A 17,587-nucleotide genomic window follows, 5' to 3' on the forward strand; every position below is an offset into this window, starting at 1 on the left:
CCTCCTCTTCTTTGGGGTTGTAGATTTTCCTGGATTTTCATTTTAAAATGCATCTGATTCAGCCTGGAAACTCACCTGTTTGTTGTTGGCTGATTGTATAGTGATAATCTGAAAACTGCCAAGTCTGTGTTCAGAGTATTATGCACAAAAAAATTACGCAAAAGTCTACAGGTTACGTACACCTCCCACCACACCTTGGTGTGGACAGCCTGCCTTCTGATTTATATATAATTTACAAAATATAGAATTTGGTATATCTGTTAGATCTCCATGTTTTCAATATTACAAAATAAAAAATACAAAAAAACCCACAACAAATTTCAGGGGAGTTCCCCCCACAAAGTGTCTCTTGTTTACATCTAGTCTTTCCCATGTAAACTGATATATACCAAAGAAGAGCACAGAAGACTTCTCAATAAATATGGTTGTAGAGCCATTGTTCTTTATCTTGATCTTCCCCTTCATCAGATGTGCCAGCCCCACGCAGAAGAGCAGTCATTTAGCCACGTAGAAGAAGGGAAAAGAGGGGGCCAGGGCTATAATGTCTTTTCACACTAAAACATTACCGACGCCCTTCTAAAAGGCCTTTTTGTGTGCTGCAATAGTGGGTGTCAAATTTGAAAGCCCATTCAAAACAGCTAATAAAAGCACAGTGGTACACTTCAAACAGCTGGCAGTATGGGATGGAAACATTATGGGAGTGCAAATCCATTCCAAAATAATGCTTTGTAGTGAATCATACATTCCTTCAACCAAGTAAATGTTGTGTTGCGTCAATAAATACTTAAATAGCTTCTTACATCATCCTGTGGTAGCAGCCTTTTTTAAAACTCCAAATTCATGTCTTAGCTGTGAACTCTGTAGTACACATCTTTGGTCAACTTAGCGCTCAGCCAGGAACAACTCCAAGGTGGTTTCTTTCGATGATTGCCTTTCATGATGGATGGCCAAAGAGTTTGCTGATACCAGCTCTAGAGTCACATGTAAAATTTCAACTGCACTGCGTTTTCAGCTTCACTCCCAAAAAGTGATTCTTCTCTGATTCACAATCTTGTGTACGCAAATTCCATCTTTGAGTGATGCTGCAATCGGTGCTAACTAATTGGAGGCCCTTCATTTAGAAAGTAAGTGGTCATTTCACCTTTGCCTTTGACCTTAATGACCCCTCGATATTCCAGCTGATAGTTGTTGGCTGCTAAAACCTGGTACATGTCTGTGGTTACCTGCAGAATAAAGAAGAGTAAGCAGATGCTTGTCATGCCTTCCACACAGTCTTTTCATTTGCTTTTGGAGTAATCCATGGACAAAATTGGAGTAGGATCAACTATTTTGTTTCTAAAAAAAGTCAGTCGACGTTGGCATATCGATCACTAACTAAAAGGCTGGCACAAGTTGCAGAACATACACAACCTTTAGAAACTACAGAAGTCACACACAATACACAAGCAGGAGAAAAACCACATTTTTCAAGGAAGTCACAGGATAAAAAGAAACAAATGAGTCACATTTTTAAAAACACACTTGGCAGTTGCATCTACTCAGATGCATTCATTGTATCACTGGAGTGGTAGTAGGAAAACAGGTTAAATATATTTTAAAAGTCCTCAAAGATGACTTGGGAAATTACACAATGGATATACAATTTAGAAGGAGTCATTCAGGGATTTGTTTTTATGAAGGAGAAAGTAGCAGGCAATGAGAAAGACTGAAAATGGAATAATCTAGCCAGCATCCAAAGTCTCTCTGCAGATGCCATTCAAAAATAATCACTTGTGCTGCAGAACAACAGAAGTTTAAAGACCAGATTTCCTGAGATATTTATTTATTACAATGTATTTTCTCACCCTTTTTCAGGTGCCTTTAAATATTTCCATTTCTGGCTTCCTATTGCTGTAACATTGCTGTGCTGATTTGCTTAATTAGAATGAAAATTTTTCAAGGCCCATCTTGTAGGAAAGTTTAAAGGGTCTTGGATAAATACTGATCCAGTTAACTGACAGCTTAATTAGAAAGAAATAGCATGGCTTCCCCTCTTGGGTTTTACATCAGTTATGCTAACTATTTTTATATCCCTTCAGTACTTTAGCAAGGAATGACAATCTGTTACTGTGGACATTGGCTTAGCAAAAGCAAGACAGTGGAATTGAATCACTGGAAGGGTCACTGTCTGAGGCCAAGGAGATATTTGACTACCAGACAGCTTCCATTAACCCTTAAACTGTCCTCTTTCTCTAGTTATACATCCCCATCCTGCTGATGCCTGGATCCTTGCTGGCCTCACAACACCTGTGGCATTGGAAACAGAGAACTGAATTACAGAAATATGTATCTGAATCAAGCCCTTGGAAACAACCTACAGTTGCATGTAGCCGAACAGCAAAGCTGGCAGCACGAGTGAGTAAGCATCACAGCAGGACTTACGAGGTCTTACGAGGAGCGGCTGAGGGAGCTGGGGTTGTTTAGTCTGGAGAAGAGGAGGCTGAGGGGAGACCTGATCGCCCTCTACAACTACCTGAAAGGAGGTTGTAGCGAGGTGGGGGTTGGTCTCTTCTCCCCGGTAACTAGTGATAGGACGAGAGGAAATGGCCTCAAGTTGTGCCAGGGGAGGTTCAGGCTCGACATTAGAAAGAACTTCTTCACTGTAAGAGTCGTTAAGCATTGGAACGGGCTCCCCAGGGAGGTGGTGGACTCACCATCCCTGGAGGTGTTCAGAAAACGTTTAGATGTGGCACTTCAAGACATGGTTTAGTGGGTTTAGTGGGCATGGTGGCATTGGGTATACGGTTGGACTTGATGGTCTTTGAGGTCTCTTCCACCCATAATGATTTAATTAAAGTGCTTACAGTGCCAATGAGGCACTCGGGGAAGGAAACTCAGCTCAACACTTCCACCCAGAACTAAACTGCAAGTTTTTGAATCAAAGGTTGCAAAGTTGGTCAAGATTAAAAGGCGAAACTTGATGGTACCACTAGCATTCCTCAGTTGGATTTTCTTTCAGTACTGTGTAAGTAAATGTATGGCATGAAGGAATACGATGAAACCAAAATTCCAATTCTAATTAAGTTTCAAAACCTGTAAGTGACACAGGGCTGGCAATGTAAGTTTTCCAGTGAATTCCTTACCTGAATCCTGTCAGGCACACCTGTACTGTCCATTCGGCTGGCCACATTCACTGTGTTGCCCCATATGTCATACTGGGGTTTGCGTGCTCCTATCACCCCAGCTACAACAGGACCAATATTGAGGCCTGGAAGGAGAGAAATCCCACAATACTCAGATCCATCACATGTGAACCACATGAAGCTTGAGGCAAATTTTTTTTCAAACAATAAAAAACATCCTGAAGTTCATTGGTTCTAGCTGTGCTCTACCCTGACACATAAAGCTATGGCCAAGCTGTGGGAAAAGAAACTTTTAAAGAAAAGTTGGCTTCTTTGATCCATTATGCCTGTCTGACTGGCAGCATGGGCTGGCTCTGCTCAATCCAGAGCTACTTTCCAGTACCAGACAACAGGATAAGGTTTATTTGCCATCTGGCTGCCAAGCAAATGGCTCACTTGGAAGGCAGCACACAGCTGCTGCAATGCTGAGCGCCTGCGAGGCAGCAGCCCGGCAGCCGGCCAGAACAAATATCACACTTGACATCCTCACATTTCTTCTCCTTCTCCTTCTCCTTTTCTGTCTCTTTTTATTCCCTGACTTGAAAGACAATTTACTGTCCAAGAATGGCAGAGCTGCGGACCACAAGCGGTGCATGCAGGGAACACATTACAAGCGAAATGAGCCCAAGCTCAACCACTGTGTGAGACCATGCTGTGATAAGAGCATCTCTGTGCCAGGGTCGGTTGCCCAACTGCTCCTAATTCTCCAGAGAGCTTCAGTAATAAAGGTGCTGCTCTAACAAAACTGCTCTGATGTTTCAGAGAGGCCAAAGTGGTCACCAGGCACAAGACAACATCACTGTACAGCTAAGGTAACATCTATGGTTTTTACTCTCCATAAAATCCTCAGCTCAGAATGACCACTACCTATGCTTAATCCTGTAAACACAGTGACATTACCTATCTTCATCTGGAAATTGTTGAATGAATGTTCATTAATGTATTTCATTTGGTCCATTAACCTCATGGCAAAATCAGCCAGAGCTTTGATATGTGTCTTCCCTTCCTTGTCGTAAGTGGAATCATTGAGGCCTGATGCAGCCATGTATGTACTGCCGATGGTCTTGATCTTCTCCAGCTGCCGAAATTGGTCTTCACTTATTATCTGTTTCACAAGAGCAAAAGAAGTGAATAAACCTTGTCAAACACATACATCCTGGTAATATCCTTGCCATGTGTCCTCCCTTGGTACAAGCACTAAAAAGTACTGGACAGACCCTCCACTACTCAAAGTATAGGAAGAAAGTGGATTAGATATTCAGAGGAGTGACAAGGGAATAGAAAGGATTTTAATGTGAAAAAAAAAATAATTAAAGACTTCTAGAGTGAGGAGAAATGAACGATGGCACAAGGACGCAATAATCCACCTTCCTTCAGGAGCTCAGCAAAGTCCAACTAAACTCATTGATGCCGTTCACCCAGATTTTCTGCAACTTACTTCATCAAAATCGGCAATGATCTCGTTGAGCAGTCTCAGACACTCCACCCCTTCGTTGTTGGCCTCCAGCTCCACGTAAAACTCTGAGAAGTTGCTTATGGAGGCGAACATGACAGCCACACACTCACAGGACTGGTAGTACAGTTCATCATTTCGCCGCTCCTGAGCCAAGAAATGGGCTGCCACGTCCTTCGGCAAAATGTTGTGGAGGAGGCGTCTGTTATAGGCCTGCAGCTCCTCCATTTCTTCTTTCTCTTCAGTGGCCTAGTTTAGGAGGGAGAGAAAATGATGTACTTACTCTTTTGGTAATTGCTCTGAGGAGGGGAAAAAAAACCTGAACATGAACTTGCAGGGAGGACAGAAACAGAAGAAACAGGGAAACTGCAAAAGAGGGTAGAACCAGAGGGATACAGAAACATGTGTTTTGCAGTGGAAGATGGTCTGTCTCTTTGTGTGCACACGTGTATGTAAAAGCAGGCACAGAATAACACCAAAATCCAATGTTGTTTTATTTCTGGGCCCTGAATTGGGTGACCTGTACAAGGTCTGTTCCTTTTGGGGAACTCCACTGCCATCCAGCCATCCATGAAAACACACATTTGGCTTTCCCAGTGAAGCACAACAGGTTTCAGGAGGACAAAGGCAGCTCATCATTGCTAAAGTCTGACTGCAAGAGTGGCACTGAATTATAATCCTCTCTCTGCACACCCCAAATGCTCATGTAGCTAAATAAAAGGACCCTCCTTTTCCACAACGTTTGCTGAGGTGCAATGATGGTCGTGAGGTACAGTTACCATGGAGCCCATGAAACAGGCCAGTCCAACACTCTGGAGAGGACTCTTCACCAGCCTGTAAAGCCCCCATCTCCCGAGGTAGTGGTGGTACATCTGGGCAAACGGAAACATGAAGAGGATGGGTTGTCTTGTTTCTGTGCTAACGGGTATGGATTTGGGTTTAATGTTCAAACGGAAGAAGAGCTTCAGGAAGGACGTACCTAGGACACCTAGGCCTAGCTAACTAAAATAAAACAAGCATTTAGAGGTCACTAGATTAATCAGACTTCAGAACGAGATTTGGTTTCTCTTTGTGGACTTGCACAGTACCAGCATTACCTCAATTAATGGCTTCCGGCTTGTAGATAAAGGTACAGAGATGTGTGTACTGATCACCTCTCTCCCCCCCATTACCTGATGGCAGCAGTATTTCCCCTCCTTGTTTTACTTTTTGCCATTTTGAATATTTCTGAGCACAGGAAAAAACCAGGGTCGGACAAGGACTGGGGAAGGCGCAGCTGAGACAGGGCTCACACAGATCAGTTCAGCTTACGGGAGCCCCAAAATGCTGTCCTGTGTACAGCACCCTTCACTTCAGCAGAGGCACCAGACAAAACATACAGCCTTTTGAAATGGGTCTTCTTCAAATCCTTTTTTCCAATTACTTTTGTCATTGCTGGAGAGCTGGAGCCAAAAAAAGGAAAGGCTTTCCTGGCACATTTGTGCCTTAGCGCGGACAAACACAGCTCAGCCATAGTCTCCAGCCCTCACTTTGTGAGAGCAGAAGGGGTAACCTCCCCACATCCCTTCAGTATGTGTTGGTAAAGGCACAAGTGACACTTGCAAAGCACTTATGACTTGGCTCATGGATCCTGGATTCTGAAACAGGACATTTGAAACTGGAAATGAAGTTAAATGAGGAAGGACCCTTTAGAAGGTGATATGTCTGGCCAGAACAAGGAAAAAACTTGGCTCTGCCTCGGGAAACAAATGCTTTGGCCAGTTGAGCCCAGACCTGAAACAGGCAAGTCGGCTCATCCCTTCCATTGTTTTACCATTCATAAATGGGGAGAACAATGTTTATTTGCTTCCCAAGGAGCTTTAATTAATTGGTGCTTCCTCAGTGCCTCCTACTCAAACCACTGAGACCTATTATTAGAATGATGTCCTGCCATCCAGAAGGTAAAAAATCTATACAAAACCTGCAGTCCCGCAGCTGTGAGTCCTGGGAAGAGCTGAGACCTGTCCTGCTTGCTTGAGAATCGCATACGATGCCCCAACATAACTCGTGGGCACAAGTAGTGAAAAAATTAACACTGAACCTAGGGACAGTGTGGCATTCTCTCTAGTGTGTTGGTTATCCAGTACTGCTGCCTAGGGGCTAGCGAAGGCTGGATATCAAGCCAGTTCCCACTGCTTAACAAGAAAGTGAATGAAAACGCAAATGTGAATCTTTCACACCCCTCAAAACAGCAAAATAAAGCTCACTGAACTCTGGGAAACAAATCAGCAGTGAATATGAGCTTCTTATATTTACAAATTGTGTTACATTACAGGTTCCTGCAACAGTGACTGGCTGAGTTTTACCCAAATTCATTAACCTCAGTCTTTAGATCTATAACCCTTTACTGTGGGGACCATCCAAAGTGCATTTACAAGGGAACAAGGGGTTAAAGTAAATAACCAGGATGAGAAGCACTGAGTATGCAAAGTGCCAAAGAAGAGCAGAGCATTACTAATATGCCCAGTTATATGACAGATCCAGATTAGATTCAAAGGCACTTTACAACACTCCTCAACTTGATAGTGAATAGCTCAGTAGTTTTATATTAATGCCAATGACTATGAGTATTCCTCCACCACCGCAAACACCCACTAACCTGGAGTTTCCAGAGGAAATCAAGCCTTGCAGTGGATTCCACTTGCTGGGCATGCAAGTACAGCGCCAGGACAAAGACGGTAATGATGACAGGGGTCACAATCTTCAGCGCAACTCGTGTCATTGCTGGAGAGCTGCAGCCAACAGAAGAGCAGAATTTCCCAGTTAGTCTCAGCGTGGAGGAACACAGCTTAGCCACACTCTGCAGTTCCCACTCTAAGGCTAACCAACCTCTGAAGAAAACACTTTTTCTTTCCCCTCAAAGCATGTGCTGGTAAAGGGACAAACAATACCTGCAAAAAGCTGATGACTTTGGCTCATAGGTGCTGGTTTCTAAAGCAGGACTTTGAAGTTGGAAAAATAATCCAACTTCTTAAAAAGACTTAATATCAGCGTAAAAGTCATTTTTCAGAGAATGGCCATACATGCTCAGCCACCACTATGGTTGGCAAAACCGAAATGCTGACAGCCCTTCAGACTGTAGTCGCTGTGTCTCCTGCACTGGCTTCCCTTGCCTCCTAAGTCTGGAACTGTTCCACACTTACTGTTTCTCTAATTAGTCACTTCTTAATGGCCTTTGTTTTGTAAGTATTCTATAAGCTGAAAAGAGCACCAAGACACACTCCCATTCCTTCTGACAAGCAAGCAAATAAAAACTGTTAAATCTGAATTACAGAGTTATACAGTATGAAACTATTATTTTATAAACCTTTGACTTGTAATTACAAGTAAGCTCTATGAGATGCTCTATGAAGCAAGTTGACATAAGTCCCACAAGAAAGAGGATGCTCTGGGAGTAGCTTTTCCTACAAAAGGGCAATCTGCAGTCCAGTTAGAGCATTTGCACTGCGTTACACCAGCTCTCAGCAACGCACAGTCACGTACCGGCCACAGCTGGTGAGTCAACGTGCTGATATTGCACCTCGTGAACAGAAAATACCTACCGACAAGAACCCATAAAAATATTTCATGCCAAAGTGACTCACCATGATAACGTTGCATTTGCAGACACACTGGAAAAAAAACAAAAACAAAAACAAACCACAAACACAAGGTTAGTAGAGTGTTTGGCTCCCTCCAGCACTCATCCTTCTGTACATCATTCAACAGCACCTCTGCACTGTGGCACCTCTAACACTGTGGGGGGCTATAGCCCTTTTAAAGTAGAAACCAACAAAAAGATGGGGGGAGAGGAGGAGAAAAAAGGTCGTCTGAGCTACGCTCAAAAATTCAGAGTGATGGCGCAACATGCTTAATGTGGTTAAAATATCTAAGAAGCATTAAGAGTCAGAGAATCATTTGGGATTTTAATGTCAGTGTGGGATGCTTAGCAAATGCTTGTGCATCCATCACTACTTCATTAGGTCAGGCTGGAAAATTTGATCTAAAGAAGGAAGCTTTGGGCTAATACCTTGTGAGGGATAGCTCCTCTCGTCCCCATTTATTGTAGCGTGGAGATGTGTTTAATTGCTTTAACTCTAGCACTACTCCCTTCTTCCACAAGTTGCTTGTCTCCAGTGCTGTGCCTAGCTATGGGTACCACACACGAGTGCACTAAAGAAAACCCTTACACGGATTGCCGTTGCTGTTCACAATACTGCAAAGTACTCGTATGAAGCAGAGCTGCTGGAGAAGATGGAGGGTGTGCTTTTCTTACAGTGAAAGGATGGAAAGGAGCTTTCTGGTAGGTAGTAGCTGTCTGAGTTCCTGACTGATTGATTGCTTAATGCTGCTGGGTTTCTTCTCAAGTGTGGGTGGAGTATTAGGTAGCTGAGAACCACGTACATCTTTTAAAACACTATTTAAATGGAAAGACATCAGTGGTAAAATTACTGTAGTGTCATTGATGCAATTACAGCTTCGCAGGCTACTAACATGATACATCTTTAGCCTGAGAATCTCACAGCTGTCTCAAGAGCTTCAGGCCACAGTTTTCTGAGGCTGGAAGGACTCTCTCGCTACAGACTCAGAGATACAAATCATCAGAATCGAAATAGCCAAGGAAGCCTAACAGGGCATAAAATTAAAAAATAAAAGCGTAGTGACTCTCTAACCTTGTTTGTTCCAAGACATTTTCTGCAGCTCTGAGCATGGAATTTCTTCTGACACGGATTTTGCAACCCACCGTTATCTTGCACATGATCTATTGCACGGCCTCTTGGCCAGCTCCAGCACTGAACATGTGTGCTTGGACATGGACCCAGTTTGGGAACCCTGGGGACAGTGACTCCCACACTAAAGTTCGGATCTAGTTGGAGTTAGAGACACTTCCCACATGCAGCATGATTCCTCTGCTCCCCTAAATCACCACCTGGCCAAGGATGACTGACTGCCCCCCATTATCACTGTGTCTTATCATGGGAGCATGGCAGATCTGACCCCCCTGTACTGGGGGCTGCAGCTCATGGTGGGTGTTACGCTTGCTCTAAAATCTTCAGCAGAGACTATGAAATACAGCAAACCCAGTATTTACAATAGCACTTTGGATAAGTGAAAATGCTCCATACAAGCAATAATGGCATTACATTGGTAGGTTGCTCCCCCATGGGACAGACATTTCCAGTAGCAGGTGACTCTTTAATTACTGGAAGGTAACATAGAGAGAAGTTTGCTAAATACACTCCCGCTCAAGTGAAGTGCACATTTTTTTTTTAGCAGGAAAGGTGGATGATTTTGGGGACAGCTCCCACGGAACAGGAGCATCCCCCTCCTCACAGCCACCACGCCAAGGACAGCCAGCCCTCTAAATCACAAACCACAGCTCGAACAGAAATGATGGGCTTGATGACCAAACCACTGGGCAAAGATCTTTGGGCTCCACTATGCAGGAAGTCAGCTTCGAAGATCACATTGGTCCATAACATCTCTAAAACCAATGCCTTAGTTTTATCTTCTGCATAGGGAAAAGGTGTCACCATGTCAGTGCGTCGCTGCAGTCAAGTCTAGCAACTCCCAACGTGCTATAATCAGCCTTTCAGTTGCTTGCATGCTGGGTTGGTTTGTACACAGAAGTGTGAAGTGACATCTGCATCACTTCTAATTAGTCAGAGTACCATAACGGCTGCAGAGTAGACAGTAATTATGTAGCTAAAACGGGCATCCAATTAAAGCAGTATGGGGTCATGTCATTTTTTTTTTTTTTTAATATCAGCTGGACAATAAGGTACCTCTCTGAACTATGTGCTACATGCTGGGCCCCCATTTCCCACAACACACAAATGGACTGTCAGACATTGGAACAATAAATCGCTGTCCATGACGCTCTCCGGACAAAACAAATATCATTTAGTGAGAGATAATATAGCATCACAGAAAGCTATTTCTGGGAAAACATCCTCACCTTCTCCACTTTATTACTGACATTTTGATTGTGAAGTGATGTAAATTATACTTCTAAGTGCTGTAATTTCGCTTAGTGCTTGACTTACAAGAATGAAATGATATTTGGGATATAAATGCTTTTATTTCTCTAATTGTGTTAAAAAATGCTAAATAGCTTCCGTTGTTGGAGTACATAACATTTGCAAAAAAAGGAAGAAAACCTCATTCTCCCCAAACCTCCACAGAAAACTCCATGGGGTTTCCTACATGGTTTCATTCACTTCAGTTAACAAAATAATTTAAGTGATTACTGCCAATGACAGCAAAAGCCATACCACCCATTACTGGGCACCCAAAAAAAACCATGGAATATTTACGTGAAGGACAGAAGTAACCAGGTGTATCCAGCTTGAAGGGGTTAATGACCATCAAGAAATTTGAGCAACTACACAAACTATTTCATAACATACAAGTAGCACTGGGAAGGACCATAGGAATCTTCTCAACCACCCTCCTATCCAAAACAGTAGCAACCACAGCTATCATCCTTGGAAAATGTTTCACCTAAATTGGTGCTTTCTAGATCTCTGATTGTTCTCTGCTGCTGTGGACTCTCCATTATCATGAACTGCCTTCTTGCCCCAAACTGGAAAACATATTTCAGGTTAGGCCTTCCCACTCCTGAGTAGAGCAACGGTCTACCTCCCATGTCTTACCGGCAACTCTCCTTATTATACATCCTAGCATCATGTTCACCTTTAGACAACACCATGATTTTATTGACTCACATTCAAGCACAATTGTTGCCTACAAGGGAAAATCATCAGGACTAGTAGTTAAGACAAAAATGCAACTCCCAGTGAGAAATGAAACTTGTGGAGGAGGGGGTGTGTGTGGATGTGCCAAATTTCCCTCCCTGGCATGACCTTCAGGAGACAGGCTAACAATGTTAATGGAAGGAGGTTGCCATCACGATTAACATGCGACCTGGTAATGACAAACTACCTTTTGTAAGTAAAAGGGAAACTGTCTACTCCTACTTAGCCCAGGCCCTTCTGCTGGGAATTGTACTCAGACCAGCTGTGATACTGGCTTTTCAAATGCAGACATGTGTCCAACAGCAACTGTCAGGACATCACCAGCCAAACATCAAACACCACCATTCCACCTCCCCAACCTGGGTTTGATATACCAGATGTCCGAACATCTCGGTGGTGCATTATCACATCCCTGAGCCAGCTCAAGTTTGCTGGAGTTTTGGGTTTTTTTCTTTTCTTTTTTGAGAAAAGACATTTCTATGTTGGGAGTGTAATACCAGAAGAAGCGAGAATGACTAACTACAGCTCCCCATTTCTGGAAGAAAAAGAAAAACATTCACTCTGATTCCAGTTATATTTTGTTATTAATAGATAGTTCATTAGTCAAGTTCCATATTAAAAAAATCTTAAAGAAGGGAACTGTGTTCTTCTGCTCTTCAGAGGTGGTGAGGAGCATTGACAAAGCCTTTAGTTTACAGCCATACCTTCTCTGGTATCATGCACTTCCCTTGCTTGCACCACAGCCTCAGCACTCCCATCCACCTAATGCCACACTGAACTCATTGGGTGAAAGAAATTAGGTGAAGATTTCAGAAATGAAAGGCACTTACTAGGTGTTAGCTGTAACCAGGAGATCTGCATTGTCAAAAAGGTTGACCCCTGGCACTTCCACAATGAGAACATATATAAATTCAATGATTAACATAAGGATCAGTTTTCCAATACAGCTGATCTGAAGGAACACAGAGCAGGCCAGGAGACTCAATAAGACACTGTAGGTAAAGTACTGTATAAAGACAAAAAGGGAAAAAAAAAAAACAAACAGAAGAGAGATGAATGTCGGCTGGAGAAATCAAAACTCAAAACAAAGGAAACAAAACAGAGGGATAGAAAGGGATTGGGAGTTACGTACTTGAGCTGACCGAACATGTAAACCTGGGGCTGCCTGAGGGATTCTCCCATGTTACAGGAGATTTAAGTCTTAAAACTGAACGGATGGAGAGGAAAACTTGCATTCTTCATCAGGCATTATCTGCTTTACACTCAAGAGGCATAGGGTTCGCAGCTCTATACCCCAGGCTGTGATGTAGGTTTGCCCTGGACACAGTTGCTGCATTAGCAGAAAGCAGTACCCAGTTAAGCTGGACTACTTTGTTCTTTAAGGTCAAATTCTGGACTCAAATTCGCATATCTGCACAATATACAGGACCAAGGGTATTAGCAATTGACACCACCAGGACAGATACCCACTTGAGGTCCATTGCAAAGTATTGTCCCTGCCGAAGTGACACACTGAATCCATCGACAAGATACAGGCTGGACAAACTTCTACCAGTGCCCAACACCAGGATCATTTTTTCTGCCAGCAGTTGCAGAAGTGTGTGCACGTGTGGTAGTGGAGCCCTCTGTCACACCTCGGGGCGGGGAGTGGGGGGGGCAGCATCTTCTGTCTCTCTGAGAGCTGAATGTTTAGCATGCCAGTGCTTTCAAATGAGACTGCAGACTGCACGTGCCATTTATGGCTCCTGGGAAAGCTAGCATGGATGTAAAATGATGAGGGGTGTTATCCAGCTCATCACCTTCTTGCTATCAAATCTGTGAAGATTTAAGCTTCCACTCTGTCCGGACAGGGCTATTTCTGGCAAAAAAACTGTATCAGATGCCTAAGCCAATCCATCCTTTCAGTTAAAAGCAAGCCCTAGTTGAATTAGAAATATGCTTATGTTCTGAGCTCATTTATTAATAGTTCATCGCTGATATATTAAATTTGAGAAAATAACTTGTACAGCTTGTAACTTGACTCTTCAGTTTCTGGAAAATAGGTGGATGTTTCCAGTCGTTGAGGGGTAGGATCCCACCATTTCCTGAAAGTACACTGGGAGCAACAGACAATGACTGTACCAGATCCAAAATCTGCCCTGCAGAGCATAGGAGAGGGACTCCTCACTTTTTAGCCCACTGACTGGCAGGACCTGGCTCAAGGCTGCCATACCATCCTCAGCATGCAAAATGGGCACTCCTCATTGCTTAAAATGCCTTTCTGTCCGGAACCAGTGCTCCTAACAACCTCATGATGGGCACAGACTGTTTCTAGTTCTCCATTGTGCCAGATTTTGCTCCTGGGTCTTTCCGCAGGCTTATTAAGAGCCTTTGCAGGGTTGAAAGTCACAGTAATGGTGGTCTCAGAAACCTCACTGAATCAAATAGGGGCCATATTCCTGTTAAGTTAAATGGAAATAGGTTCGGTGGGATACCAGGGCTTTCAGTAGCACCGTGGACATCCGGATGATAACAGATCATCTGTCAGGTCCCCATAAACCCAGATGATCTTGACATAAATTGTCTTCCCATCCTAGGCAGATCGTTTTCCTTTTCTTTTTCAGTAGACAACACAGGTAATGGCTGTGACATAAAAACTCAGAGAAAGGTCTTGAATAGCTATGCAAAAAGATTATTTTTTTGGCAAAAAGTATTCTATCAGTGTGTAAAACATATTTTTTTTTTTTTCACCATTAGAAGCATTATTTTTTTTAAAAAAAAAACCAAGTTGTTCTGAAGAGGTAGGATTTGCACCTGCAAATTGAAGCAGTTCACTATCAGGGCTGCTAACCTGCCTGAGGCCAGAACCTACTATACCTAGTGAAAAAAATATGTAAGCAAAGTTTTTCATCAAGACATAAAACAATGGAGGGAAGGGTTAAACCTATAACTAGACACTGATTTTCAATGAACTGATTTTCAAGAAACACTGAGCACACACAAACTCCTTTGAAATGACTTGCAGTTCTGCATTCCGTTAAGGACTTAATGGAGAAAGGCTATTTCTCCCGCTACAGGCAGGATCCAACAATTATAAAAGCCTAATGATTATTCAGCCCCAAAGGAACTTAAACATTAGTGTGGACTCATGATAGTAACTTCAGACGCTTAAGTTTGTGTGTAGTAGCCTGTGACAGCCCTATAACATCAGTCAGGAGCAAGCTTGCTTTCCTCTGAATCACTGAGATTTATCCCACAGGTTTTATAGGTCCTTCTCAGATCAAGCTCTGCAACCCATTTTTTTCAAGTAATACCTCTGGAAAGTTGCAGTTGGGCAAAGGACTGTCACAGAACCCCTGCAAAGTGCCCAGGCTGTAGTTTGAAGTCAGGTTGCTGATAAGGCATATGTCCACCTGGCCAGGAGTGATGTTGTATTCTGCAGCCATGCAGCTGGCAAGATCCACAGTGCTGCACATGAACTGAAGAAAAAGATGGTATTAAACTCAATGGCACAGACAAAGAGAAGAAAACAAAATAGTTTGCATCAATTAAAAAGCCCCTTGGAAATGGCTGGAGCAATGAGCAAAATATGCAAAATGAAATCACTGGCTTATGTTTTACTGCATGTGCAATAGCTATGTTTTTTCTCCTCTAAAATATTAATTAATAAAATCCAGGCTGTGTACTCTAGAAAGCTAGTTTTCTGCTTAACTTCACGTACAACTTTACGTCTGAAGGTTCGCAGGCAGAGGGGCTGTAGATATTACACATACAAATATATCCCGCTGTCTGTGATAAGGTCCTGGTGTTGCTCTATTTCTGCCGATGGGAATTTCTGAGCTGATAACTTTCCCCTTCCATCTCTAAAGCTTCTGCTGTGGGTCTTTCTACAGGGAAGACTTTTTAGCAGCATGGCGCAAAGGCTGATGCGCTACGTTATGCTGAGGAAGCAGCCGAGGTCCATTCTGATCTCCTCCATGTGCTGCTCCGTTTGTCCATTTTGCTAATTTTTACACTAAGCAGTTCACGAATGCAAAGAATCACAGGTTATACAGAAAAACAGAGATCTAATTTCTGCATGGTGCTCAGCAACCCACACCAGCTCTTTGCAGGTGACTATGGGGGAAGGCAGTGGGGTGTCGATGGCACTGAGCTAGCACCTCCCATTCTAGTACCTCAATAGAGCATAAAATTGTTCCTAAATCTCCACTATGTGTATAGAGAAGCTGAGGCAAGTAGTGGTCTGATTTTGGGGTGTTTAAGCCTCTCGATGCAAGTGCAAGTCATCACTGCCCCAGCTGAGGTCATAACTGAGAGGAGCAAAGGGCCATGTGAAGCCTTTGAGCTACCTCCAAGCTCAGGCTTTTAACCCCAGGCCCACCTCTCCTTTTTTTTCCCCCTTCTCTTAAAAAAATAAAATAGGTGTATGCAGGGTAAAGAATATTCAAGTGGTTTCTTTAAAATACATTCAGCCTTCAAGCCATTTGTACAAGTGAGAAACCAGCAGCCGCAGGGTCCTAGAGAACAGCCCATCTCTCTCTGAGTCTGAAATCAGCAGTGGTGTTTGAATGCAAAGCTAGACTACACCAGTCCCCAAAGTGCAACTCCAAAGCAGTCTTCACAGTCCCTGTTGGATGATTACTGCACTTGGAGCAGGATGCAACACGGTGCAGAAGGCCGGGACAAAGCCTACGCAACACTTAAGTCCCACTCAATATTGTGGGAGTTAAATGACGCATCAGCCTCGTGCTGGCCCTTCACGCAGGGGTACGCTTCAGGCTTGGCTTATGTACTTGGAGCAGAAGTATTTAAAGAATAAGAAAAGAACATAGGCACAGATTGGTGCCAGGTATATAACGGGCTATAGGGATGCAGCTGTCAGGCTCCCATTTCTTTTCCGTGTCCCAAAAGCAAAAGAGAACTGACCTCAGATGCTGTGAGCATTAGGCAGGATTACATAAACCCAGTGGTTGTAAGGGTTATGATGCTGCAGAGCACCCATAAGAAAACCATGCAGGAACAAGTGGATCAAAAGGAAATAATGCACGTACCATGTTGACAAAGGCAGATAAAAAAACCAGGATAATGGCAAAGACTCCAACTAAGGTACTATTGGTCCTGGACTGTACAATCTTCCTAGAAAGAGTCTGGAGTGGAGCTGGGAAAAGCTGCATGTGGGGGAAAAAAAAAAGATTAAATAAACATGAAAAATCATTGCTTGTTTTACAGGTTACGACTTGCATTTGAGCTGCCTGCATCCTTCAGTGTGGCGTCTGTGTGGATGCTGCACAGGAGTTAGGGACTGGTGATGGGGGATGGCGGCTCCAGGACAAAGCCTCATGGCAGCAGGCCCAGCTGGCTCAACAAATCTACTTAGTCCTTCCTAATGGGAATGATGGCTCCTGAGCTGAGATAGCATGGCTTGCAGGGCTATGCTCATCCTGTTGTGAGAAGCAAACCACAAGCCATCTGTAACTGAAATAGCCAGGAGCTCAAGCCTGTAAATTACTGGATAAAACATTAAAAGAAGCAGAAATCAAAAAATACATGTCATATCCCTTTGATCACAAAGGCGTATCGTAGGACTTTCTGGTGCCATTTCAGAAGCAGACTGTTAAAAAGCCCAGGCTAGTCTTGTGATCTGTCAGACCCCTAGTGAAAGGCGCTGGAGAAATCAGCTGGCCTCCTCTGGTCTATGGCACTCGGCACCACAGACACACGGGGCTAAAAATAACCACTGGTAAGGACGATCATAGAGCTCCCCTAGACGGACTGTCCCACTGATTCACTACTATCAGAGCTAGAAGCTTTCTTCTAATTGCTTTCTGACTGCAGGCTGACAGCGTGCTTTGCTTTAGGTGCTGCATTGTATTCCGGGTAGAAACAGTGTCTGTGTTAAAGCGGACACTAACCAGGCACCCTTTGCAGCAAGGGTCACCCCTCAGCATTGCATGAGGCCTCCTTGCATTGCATTAGCTACAAGAGAAGTCCAGAACAGAGTGAAACCAACCCTTTCTCTTCATCTGCCTCCACTATGCCAGTGCAAGCTCAGGGCCAAAGCAACGAGATGGAGACCAGGACACCTGTGAGCACTGACACCTTCCCACTGGAGAGCATCGGCCCCGCAGTGCCCTTCCCCTCCACGCCATCACGCTGGGGCAGAGGGGCTTTGCTGAAGACTGCCGAAGTTTTTTCCAAAACCCAACTCTCCTTTCCCT

At 43.7% G+C, this 17,587-nt stretch overlaps 1 protein-coding gene across 1 annotated transcript in view; it reads right to left on the bottom strand.

Annotated features, from left to right (window-relative positions):
• Positions 1-301: 301 nt before the first annotated feature.
• The window catches only part of ADCY5 (adenylate cyclase 5), a gene marked incomplete at its 5' end in the record, with an annotated part of 44,066 nt that continues 26,780 nt past the window's right edge, over positions 302-17,587 (bottom strand). The window contains 9 exons of the mRNA XM_009699009.1: positions 302-1,223; positions 3,123-3,247; positions 4,062-4,266; positions 4,600-4,863; positions 7,253-7,385; positions 8,238-8,264; positions 12,221-12,396; positions 14,684-14,848; positions 16,421-16,537. Coding sequence (XP_009697311.1) covers positions 1,095-1,223; positions 3,123-3,247; positions 4,062-4,266; positions 4,600-4,863; positions 7,253-7,385; positions 8,238-8,264; positions 12,221-12,396; positions 14,684-14,848; positions 16,421-16,537 — 1,341 coding nt within the window. The remainder of the gene's footprint in view (positions 1,224-3,122; positions 3,248-4,061; positions 4,267-4,599; positions 4,864-7,252; positions 7,386-8,237; positions 8,265-12,220; positions 12,397-14,683; positions 14,849-16,420; positions 16,538-17,587) is intronic.

Source organism: Cariama cristata, unplaced genomic scaffold (genome assembly GCF_000690535.1).
Source record: "Cariama cristata isolate BGI_N322 unplaced genomic scaffold, ASM69053v1 scaffold7614, whole genome shotgun sequence".
Taxonomy (NCBI): Eukaryota; Metazoa; Chordata; class Aves; order Cariamiformes; family Cariamidae; genus Cariama; species Cariama cristata.